The sequence below is a fragment of the Toxorhynchites rutilus genome, chromosome 2 (assembly GCF_029784135.1).
Source record: "Toxorhynchites rutilus septentrionalis strain SRP chromosome 2, ASM2978413v1, whole genome shotgun sequence".
NCBI lineage: Eukaryota > Metazoa > Arthropoda > Insecta > Diptera > Culicidae > Toxorhynchites > Toxorhynchites rutilus.
This window is the reverse complement of record NC_073745.1, coordinates 176,569,293-176,581,386: the sequence shown is the minus strand read 5'-3', so window position 1 is coordinate 176,581,386 and position 12,094 is coordinate 176,569,293. Positions and strand designations below refer to the sequence as shown.

General features: G+C 33.9%; 1 protein-coding gene across 1 annotated transcript in view; it reads left to right on the top strand.

Annotated features, from left to right (window-relative positions):
- LOC129771214 (uncharacterized) overlaps nucleotides 1-10,482 on the top strand; it is a 273,566-nt gene extending 263,084 nt beyond the window's left edge. The window contains exon 10 of the mRNA XM_055774637.1: nucleotides 8,417-10,482. Within this exon, the coding sequence (XP_055630612.1) occupies nucleotides 8,417-8,424 (8 nt within the window). The 3' untranslated portion in view covers nucleotides 8,425-10,482. The remainder of the gene's footprint in view (nucleotides 1-8,416) is intronic.
- The last annotated feature ends 1,612 nt before the right edge of the window (nucleotides 10,483-12,094 follow it).

The following is a 12,094-nucleotide window of genomic DNA, read 5'->3' as shown; positions in this document are numbered from 1 at the left end:
CAACATGTCACAAGCTGGATGGGAAGAAATTTTCCAACTGTGAAAGCTGTGGCGAGTGGCAAACGCAATAGCTAAACAGGAAGATTTAACCGAACAAGATGGGAATATCGAGTGATAACAAAAACACAACACCAAAGGTTCTTAACCATCAACATATTCATAAAGAGTTTTACTGTTTACTCTAATCTCTAATCCTCTAATCCTAATCCTAAAATCTTACTCTAATCCATTTTTCAGGTAGATACGTAGGTATTCAAAAAAAATAGGTAGGTAGGTAGAAGAAAATAAAACAATATATTTAAAATATATATTTAACAAAAGCTGTCCCCTTTGTATAGTCCTACGTCACTCCGGTTATGTCCCCGACATTACCCACCCGTCTTTTTGCAAATGCTTAGTATTATAAGTTATAGGCAGTATCGATGCCTGTAAATAATGTCAAAATGAAACCTATACCACAAAGAATGTCAGGTTTTTTTTCATTAAATTATTTATAACATTAAAGTTCAGTAAAATTACATTTAATTTTAATTTTTTTATTGTAGAATCAGTTGACGATAATTGATTGATGATTTATTCTTGCCCTCGCAGAACAATATACTAGCTGATTGTATGTCACAATTTGTTTCATGTCAATGCATTGAAAATTCACCTCGAACGCTATTCCGGTGACCTTTTTCGCAATTGACATAGACTCAGATACAGTCGATTCCCGCACTATTTTTACGTAAGGGTCATGAAACACGCATCTGCACACATGAATATTCATATTTCGATGGCTTGAAGCGACTAAATATACACACACTTATCTCCGTTCTGTCTCCTTTCTGTTAATATTGCCGGTCTAGATTAGCTTAGCTGTCATCCTTGGTGGATAGAGTTTTACTACCGCCACGCGAATCTAAATCACAGACCAAATTCCAGAACATTTATTTTGTAATGTAATGTAATGTGCAGCGACCCCATAATAACAGACGGGTTTATTTACCCAAGTTTACGATAGGGCCCGATCGAGGCAAAATAAACACATCATTATCGCACGATCCTTTTTGCGGATCGTGTGAATCATAGTTTTATGATTTTATGATAGGGATGGATCGATCCCAAATAAATAAATACATATACATTTCTCCTGCACGATCCTGTTTTCGGATCGTGTGATTCATGGGTCTAGTTTAAGATAACAATAATCTTATCTCGGATTCCTCTTAGTTTTACGATACCTCAAGGAGGAGGAAATAGAAGATAAGAAAAACCATGTGTATATATATTAGGGATTGAACAATAAAGAGGAGGTCAGTTGTAATGAGATCGTCGGAGTGATTATTGATCCGAAACCCGCTCGGGCCCTGCATTTGGTGACAGCGGTGTGCGGACCGCGATAGTGTTAAACATTTTAGATTAGCAGTTTGAAAAGTGATAGACAATTTCTCGTGATAGATCGATTTTCCCCGGATATGCAAAGTTTACTACTGTGGTGTTGAATCGGCACGGAACCCGTACAATTGTGAAACAGTGAAATTTCAAACACATACTAACTGCGTCTTAGCAATGTAATCGAGCTTGTGTGATTTGAGAGCACTATAAAAACTGGAAAGCAAAATGAACAACAGTAATGCAAATTTATAAGACACTTTCATTCAAAGTGACAATAACGAAAAAAACAAGAAGCCAAAACAGAAACAGTTATACAGAAAGCTAAAAGAGTGAACCCCAAAAAGGAAGAACAGTCAAGAACGCGACTGAGTAGATCCCGGTTAAAAAGAGTACCCGAAATGCGGATTCGAGAGGTTCGATTGGGTAAGTGAACAAACACGATATCTTTCAAAACATTCCTAACATGCGATAATTTTTTTTTGGAAAAAAAGAAGTGATTTTCTTTTCCATCGAAATTCTGCTCTATATGCAGAATTTTTGATGTCGCGATTGCTGGAAATAAAAGATTACGTTGATAGGGAATATGTGAACCTGTATAAAATCAAATACAGGGCAAGGTCTATAAAAGGCATTCTTATTAAAAAACAGCTTCTAAGAGACCATTTAAATGAGTTCGAATCGATTCTGAACGACTACGAACATAAAGTTACAACCGAAGAGTGGAACAAACTAACTGACGACTTTGAGTTCGTTAAAACTAAAGTGACACTGTCCCTTAAATTATTAGAAGAAACTGCAATAATCCTAGATAGCGAAGGATTTTCTCTGCCTCAGAGCAACATACAAAAATTTTAAACAAAAGATCCCACATTACCTTCGACTTCGAAAACCAATAATCAAGCTATAAAGGGAACAAACCATTTGAATTTTGTTGAACATAGTTGCCTCATCAACAAAGTAGGCAAATCTGAAAACAATAAGATTAACGAAAATACAATAATATTAAAACCCAACATTTCACAAGAAAATTTTAATTTTCTAGGGACAATAAATAAAAAAATAATGAAAATGGCCAATGAAGATTATACATTTCCAATGAAGGATGCTATCCAATGCATACCAGAATACCATGGATCAGTTGACGAACTTGAACCCTTTTTGGTTCAAATCGAAATGTTTGCGGATCTCATCCCGGAGGATAAAGATCAAAAGCCGCTTTTAAACATTGTTCTGATGAAGTTGAAAGGCAAAGCCGCCACTTCCATCAATCGTGTAAAGTCAAAAACGTGGGAGGAAATGAAAACAAAATTGATCGAAAATTTTAGCAAGAAAATTTCGGAAGAAGAGATTTTACAATTAATAGAAACTCTAGAACAAAAATACAATGAACCTTTTAGTGATTATATTAATAGAGCACTAAAGATAAAAGAATAAATATATAGACGCAATGAATGATAACCAAGAACAAATGGCCAACCAAGCTCTACAACTGAACCAGCAGGTTACTTTTGCAGAAAAATGTCTTAAAATTCATTTCGTAAGAGGACTAAGAAATTTAAATTTAAAACAAGCAGCGAAGGCCCATCGAAAAACCACTTTCAATGATTTAATTCAATATCTGAAGGAAGTACATGTCGAATGCGAGCAGTTAGAGGATATTGAACAGAGACTTCAGTCCTGTCGGTTAACCACTAATCAACAACAAAGGAATAACAGGCAACATCAGAACAATCTGACTTTCCAGCTTCCGCAGAATCGATTCAACCAACACTACAATAACAATAGGGGACGGCATCAAAATTTTATGCAAAACAGGAATTCTCAGAATTTCAACCATACAGCGGATCTCTACCAAGGGCCAAATCAATATCCGCCTAATCAAAATAATAGACAATGGAATAATCACGATAGGGGCTCACAACCCAACAATGTCCACTATCAATATCAGCCTAATCAAAGTAATGGCCAATTTAGAAATTATGAGAGATTTCCTCGAAATGATAACGGTAACTACCAATATCAGTCGAACCAACACAATAGACAATTTAATAATTACGAAAGAGCTCATCAAAACGGTAATATGAATTCCAATCAAAGAAAAAACTAATTTATGGGGGTTTTGTCAATTGCGTCCGAACACCCCGTCATGTAGAAAATTACCCAAAAAGACGCTCTGAAACTAATACAGATGAAGATAAACTTATGTCTCATATCGAAAATGCTCGAGACACCACAGGAGCAAACAACTCTATAAGCCAATTAATTGAATGTATACCAACTCACGAAAAATTATCCATACAATTTACACAAAACAATCAATTCTTCGTAAACATCGCTACGATAAACAAACCTAACACAGAAATTAAATATTTACTTGATACTGGGGCTGTTTGTAATATAATGCGATTGGATACGGCCATCAACACAGGCTGCCAAAATATCAACTATGCCGAAAAATTGTGTATATCAGGTTTTAATTTGATGAGATCTGAAACTATAGGATCTGCGAAAGTAAAATTAATCATAGGAAACTCGTGCTACACAGTGAAATTCTATATAGTAAAGGAATTGTGTGTGCCAGGGATTATCGGGGCAGAATTTTTGAAACAATACACCCTTTACATCGGTGAACATGTTTCATATATCGCGCTGCGAAAACCAAAAAATTACGAGGAATTCACAGACGAAGAACAAGTATCGGATATAAAAAAATGCGATAATATAATTTCGAATCATTACGATAAACAAACCATATGTGCCGAAAAGGCATGCCAAACCGAAAGGGACGAGCACTTGTGGGCAAAACACCCAGAGTTGTCATACCGTGAATATAAGTAATGAAACAGATGGACATATATACTATAAGCGAGATACGACTAATTTGAACAAAGTTAACCAGGATAACAATTCAAAATATAGAAACATGCAAACTCCAATACGAAATCATCAAAGTTATCTTACCAATACGCCTTCTGAACAAAAAGACGGGTGGGTAATGTCCGGGACATAACCGGAGTGACGTAGGACTATACAAAGGGAAGGAAGGTATTATATTATAGAGACTTTAAACTTTTGCAGTTCATTCGTCTCTAGCATTGAGAAAGGCCCTTTGAAAAATCTACTCTACTTTACTCCAGCGCTACCACCTCCGCCCTCTTGCCTTGAGAAAGGCACTCGATCCCTCGCCGTCCAGCTCGTCCAGCAACGATGTTGTCCAGTCGGTGTCCACACAAAGAATGATCGTTACGGCAGCGGAGCGGGGATTTTTAAGCTGACTGGCTGGCTCGAGAATTACGCATGTGTGAGACTGCGACCAATGTTTCGTTCATTTTTTTCTTTTTCCTTTCCAATCGTGCTTCATTCTATTTCGCTGCTGCTGTGGTTGCCCGTTTTGGTCGGTTCGATTTGAGGAGCACAAAATGGACCAATCAAAAATGGGCACATAGTGCATTTGGACAATGCTTGATATTTCACAATTATTCAATTATTTATCTCAAGAAAAATGAAATGTTATTCGTTATGATAGATGCGTGGATATATTTCCTATCAATTGATGAAAAAACCTTTGCGATCTATTGAGAAATGCTCGAGTTATAAGCGTTCCAAATCTTGCATTTTTTCCTACTTGTTCAGTGCCTAGATTTCCATTTCACCCCCTATATTCCGGTTAGACGTAGTCCTACGTCAAAAACTGATGACATAGAAAAAAGGATAAAAGACGAAACCTACACGAATGAAATGGAAAATTTTGAAATTCAATCATTCCATGAAGAGAAATATATCCCAGAAGATTTAGACGCTAACCAAGACTTTAGTTTAGTGGAAAATAAGAGATACAATCAATTATATGGTGAAAGTCGAATGGAAAAACTGTTTAATATCCTTGACTTAAAACATTTGGAGGAACATGATTACGAAGCTATCAAAACAATAGTAATTTATTATTGTGATATATTTTATTTGAAAGGGGATCGATTAACTGTTACTGGGGCAGCAATACATGAAATTGAGACAACGACCAACGTGCCTATTAACAAACGACAATATAGATTCCCCGAATCTACAAAAAAACAGATTGAAGAAGAAATAGACGAAATGTAGCGGCAAGGTATCATTAAGCCAAGCAAAAGTCCTTGGAACGCCCCAGTTCTATGTCTTCCAAAAAAGGACACAGATACAGATGGAAACAGAAAATATAGAATTGTGGTTGATTTTAGAGCTCTTAACTTAATAACGAAACCGTTTGTATACCCAATTTCTTTAATCGATGAGATCCTTGACAATTTAGGTAATAGTTCATATTTTTCAACATTGGATTAAAATCGGGATTTTATCAAGTTCCAATTAATCCATCAGATGCAGCAAAAACTGCTTTTTCAACTCCATAAGGACACTATGAATTCACGAGAATGCCTATGGGATTAAGAAACAGCCCATCAACATTCCAGAGGCTAATGAACACTGTTCTTTATGAACTGGAGGGGGTTCAAGCAATCGTATACTTAGACGACATTATAGTTTTTGGAAAAACAGTGGGAGAACATAATCAGAATCTATCGAGAGTCTTGGAAGCTTTACGAAGACACAATTTAAAGGTGGAACCATCGAAGTGTCAAATCTTACACACGAAAATCAATTATCTAGGACACACAATTGACAAATACGGTGTACGTCCTATGGAAAATAATATAAAAACTATAAAAAATATGTCCGCCCCAAACACAGTTAAAGGAGTTCGATCATTTTTGGGTACTGTAAATTTTTATGGTAAATTCATTCCAAAAATAGCAGAATTAAGGAAGCCTTTAAATGATCTTTTGAAAAAGAATGTACGCTTCGAGTGGACGAAACAATGCCAAGATGCATTCGAAAAACTAAAGAACTTTTTGACTTCAGATACTCTTTTATTGAGACCAAATTATAAAGATACATTTGTTATCACAACAGATGCAAGTAACTACGCAATTGGAGCGGTCCTGTCCAACGAAAAAACAACGAATCGACCAATAGCTTATGCTAGTAATCCTCCACTAGTAGGGGCTGAAATCAGATATCATGCAATAGAAAAGGAGTTACTAGCGATTGTTTGGGCCGTGAATCGTTTCAAACATTATATATATAACCAAAAGTTTATAGTATATACAGATCACAGACCCCTAGTATCTCTTTGGAATCTGAAAGAGTCCTCTCACACTCTAACTAGACTAAGATTGAAACTGCAAGGACTAGAGTGTGATATCAGGTATAAACAAGGTAGAGAAAACATTGTAGCCGATTTTCTATCAAGACTACAACCGGATCAATCTAAAACCATTGCAGTATTGACACGTCATCAGAAACGTCAACAAGATTTATTAATTGACAATGTAAACACGTCAGGCTCAGACATACATGTGGATGATCTGGATGGATTACTTAACATCGACATAAACACTCACGTTGACACACAGTTAACCCGGGAGAACATTTCATACGATGAGTTTAAACATACTCTCATTAGCGAGGATCTGGATGATGTACTAACGCTTTCAAAAACCATAAAAGATGAAAAAACTAGTGATGCAAGATTCATCATCCTTAATAGTAAAACAGCTTTCAATGAGTTTTCATCACTATATGAATGTCCGTATGGAATAAAAGATTGGATTAAAGAAGATTCTATTGTATATACTGAGAAGAAAGTGTTAGGTTTAATATTGAAGGGAAAAAGTAATACGCTAATAGAGTGTAAACTATTCTTCGAAACTCTCATGAGACAGTTTATCAAAAGTCCCGACTACATAACAAACTCCACTAAAATACATATCATATCCTTTAGAAAAATACGTCAATATGAAATCCTTGATATATTAAAATTTATCGCATGGAAATTCAATAAAGAATTCATTCTTTACAATGCGGATTCCGAGAGGATTACAGTAGCGGAGAATGAAATCGAAACTATTCTGCACGAGTTTCACGATGCTCCACTTGGCGGACATGTCGGAATGAAACGAATGCGCCAAAGAATTGGGATATTATATACGTGGGTAAATATGAAACGTGATATAGAAAATTATGTTAGACAATGTGATTCATGCCAGAAAAATAAAATTTGGAGTCATAACAAAATACCAATGAAAATCACTACTACATCTTCAGAGCCATTTGAAAAAGGTTTATATGGACATTGTAGTGTTGCCCGAATCTGACTATGGAAATAAATATGGACTTGTTATGCAGGATGATTTGACTAGATTCTTGATAGTAGCACCTATGGATAATCAAGAATCAGATACAGTCGCAAAAACATTTGTAGAACATTACATTTGCAAATTTGGAACACCTCTAGAGTTAGTAACGGATCAGGGGGCTAACTTTATGAGTGAAGTATTTAAACATATTTGTAAAATATTAAAAATACGGAAAATAAACACAAGCGCGTATCATCCACAAGCCAATTTGGTTGAAAGATCGAATCGCGAATTGAAAACGTACTTAAGACAATACGTAGCAGGGAGCACACACGTTTGGGATCAACATTTGCCATATTTTATGTTTGAATATAATACAACTGTAAATTATTCGACTAAATATTCACCTTTCGAACTTTTATACGGACGAACTGCAAGAATACCTACATCCATATATATAGCTATAAAGATCAGGGAATATACTACGACCATTATTGCGAGGAAATGAAAGCCATATTCAAGAACATACACTCTAAAGCGAAAGAGAATTTGATATTATCAAAGAAAAAACGGAAGGAAATTTATGATCGTAGTACAAATGATTGGCAACCTGTGTGGGGAGACTTGGTTTTGGTCGATACTAACCCGATGGGAACGGGGCAGAAGCTCCAAAGCTATTGGAGAGGGCCCTATGAAGTTGTGGAGTTACCAAGCGAACAAACTACTATAATTAAAAATGGAAACAAGTTTGAAAAAGTTCACAACAATAGATTAAAAAAATATAACAATTAACCAAAATAATCTTTATAAATGATTTTAGAGCGTTAGTTGATTTTTTTTTTTCCTCTCTATATTATTCCTTTCAGCCTCATAGCCAACTGGCTATTATATGAAGCCAGTTCAATAGAAATTATAATGGAACACCTCGGGGACACTTTAGTATCCCAAGGTAAATATGAATTTAAGGTACTTATAGATACAACACAAATAGAAGAAGAGCTAGTATACCTCAGGAAAACATCCAAAAATTGGTATATAACATGTAATAAACTGGCAACATTTTTAGTTAAGTTACAATGCACACCAATCTACGAAGAACAAGAAACTGCAAGGATTGAATTAATCGGCACACAGAAATTTATTAAATCATTCTTTAGAAACCAACGTTCTAAAAGATCATGGAGATTTTGGAATGATATGGATTCAGAAGACAGAATACGAATTGATAAAAACCTAGACAAACTTAGACATAATGAAGAAGAAGAGAAAAACACATTGAATTACCAGACTTCAGCACTAGACGAAATGTATAAATTCATAAACAATTCGATATCATCAGTAGACGAGGAAACTATTAAATTGACAAACAAATTTCAGAATCTTAAAGAAGAAGTATGGCAAGATTCGCTTTTTGTGAACAATATAACCAGTAAAATGTACTTAGAAACAGGGCTAATGGGAGTAAATTTCTGGATTGAAACCTTGTCGTCAAGCATTAAATCCAAACAACAAAATATTTTGAATATACTGTTAAAAGACAACAAAAATCTTATAATACTGTCGACGTTAGGGCCCAACTTTATTGAAGAATATTTTAATGAAAATTTTTTAAATTTACCAAAGAGTTTAACAATCCCGAACGAACTGATGGTGTTATTGACGCTACGATTATTATTATTATTACTACGATTAAATAATTGTTTATTGAATTGGAAACTTCATTACAACCAAAATTCTCAATAATGACATCATTTAAAGTCCCATTAGTGAGAAAAGAACCGCTAACGACTAGAAGAATAACAGTCAATCCGCATCTTAATGGCTCAATTGTTACGACGATTAATATGCAAAAAGACATAATTATGAACATTAAGGATACTATTTGGGGATATATTTTAACCACTGAAGAATTCAATAAATGCGAAATGTTAGGAGACATAAAACTGTGTTACATCCCAAATAAAGAGGAAAACTTGATAAATAGTGACCTATGCGTAGCGAATATTATTTATAAAAATAATACGAATAACGAAGTTTTAAAACTGTTCAAGACCTTTGGTTCTCAACACCAGATAGAAATACCTGGAGATATGTAACTCCGAAAATAATACCATTAAATATTTCACATGGAAGCAACACTACATTGATCAATGTGATTGGAACAGGCGAAATTAAACTGCTTCCAAATATGAGTCTCGAAACTGAAAACGTCAAATTAACTTATTTCGATGCAATTCTAAGCTCAAAAACATACACTAAATCTGACAACCATTTAAATTTTACCAATGTAACAATGGAAGATTGGAAAATAGACAGGCTTCCTTTATTTAACACATCAGATAAGGTATATTCATTCATGAATAAGAAACAACTATTTGATATAGGAGTAGAAATAAACCATCTAAAAAGGCACAATACACTTCTAGACAACCTGGTGTATGCACCTTATGACTATCCTTGGTGGTTTTCATCGGGAACACTTTTGGCAAGTATAGCTGTATTTGGGATACTAGCATGCTGTTATAAAGGAAAGATAGTATGCTGTGAAAGAAAATATAAAATAAATAAACACAAAAAAAAATCAATGCATAAACTGAAAATAGTGAAAAAGAAACGTAAAAATAGAAAGGAAGTTCCTTTCTCGAACAGAAAGATGAAAAATTTGACAACAAATGACATTAAAGCAACAAGAGATGATGATAAAATAAAGTTTATTAATAAAGAGACCCAATATATTGAGATGAATGAGCTTGATTTATATAAAAAAGACCTAGAAGTTAAGAAAAATATACACACTAACACGGTCATCATTGGGGAACATCCGAAAAATAGTAATAACAATATCAGACAGCTCGATAGTGAACAAAGAAAATCAAAAAAAAATTCCAATATTTCAATTGTTTGAGTGAGATGAATGAGAGATATAAGACAAGGGAGACGTCCCAGTATGAATGAAACATTTTCGAATAAATTAATATAATTAAAAAAAAAGTAATTATCGATTATTCTACGCGTATTAATGTTTTTTTTTCTCTTCAAATATAAAATAAAATGACAATAAGGAATCTCAAAGTATATATATATATATATATATATATATATATATATATATGACAAAAGAGAAAGATAAAAGAGTGAATACAACGGGGAAATAAGAAACAAATTGCAAATATAAAAATAAACATAAAATGAAATGAATAAGGTATATTGAGAAGAAAGAAAAAAAAAGAGAGAAAAATATAAATAAAGGAGAACAGAGAAACTGAAAATGAAAAAAAAAATAAATGGATAAAAGGGAATAATATAAAAACCAAGGAGGTGTTTTAAAGTAAAAATTGAAAAAAATATAATGTGGAATCATGATGCCTACAGCTAATTTCTAACAAATGATGAGTCCATCAAGACGGCATACTCAGTAATTTATTGCTATTTATGCAGAACGTCCTTGAATGTACCGAGGAGCTGGAAAACCGGAATAGCCAAGCTATCTCTGTTAGGGCAGTCACGATTCACATGTATGCTGGATTAATTTTTTTAAAGGAACAGGGAAAATAGGAAAAAGTACGATGTCAAGAAAGTATTGAATTGAAGAAAAAAAAAGTTTTATTTCCAACTGAATGTGGGATATAACGGGATATAATTTTCATTATTGTAGTGCAGGAATATGAAAAAAAACATTAATCGAGATCTTTTTCTTTTCTTTTCCGAGTTTTTTTTGTGTTTTGCGAGTTTTTTTTTTCTCCACATAGTGTATTTACAGGTATTCGAATGCGGAGCGACAGAACGGACAAGGGGGTCGACACCCGGAATGAACGTGCTAGAGTGACACAGATGCAAGGATGGGAGGAGAGGAAGACCGTACAACCCAAACCTCAACCTGGTCAAAAAAGGGGGAGGCGCACACAACCTGTAAGGTTTTACGAATTATGATTTTATTTTATTTTTATTTTTATGATTTTATTTAGCACGATTTTTTTTAAAATTTTGTTTAATAATTAAAAATGTGTGTAAAAGGATTTCATTCAGATTTTATTTACAAGATATGGCACGAAAAACAATTGCAACACTCATATATGTATAAAAAAAACACAGAAAAAAAAGAAACAATGACATTAAGAGAAAAAAGTTGATAAACTGATAGTTGATAAATTGGAAGCATTAGAAAATGAAATATGTTAATTTAAAATATGATATTGAAATCACTAAACAGTGAAGGATTATTTTTTATAGTTAGTATGATTGAGAAAAAAGAAAGTTGAGCAAACTAGGAAGCAGAATGTAAAGTAAAATGAGACAAAAATTGTTTATAACGAAAAATTCATATATGTAATCAATCTAACAAAAAAAACGATTTTTCGAAAGAAAATGTATTTAAAAAAAAAAATATATATATATATATATAAATGTAAATATACAAAGCAAGATGATCGGACTGGAACGGCAAAGATGGACTTCTAACGAGGTGCGAGACGTGGCCAGGCAAGGCAAGAGAACTGATTCGGCATCCCAGCTGGATTGGTCAGGATGAATGGACGACGAGTCAT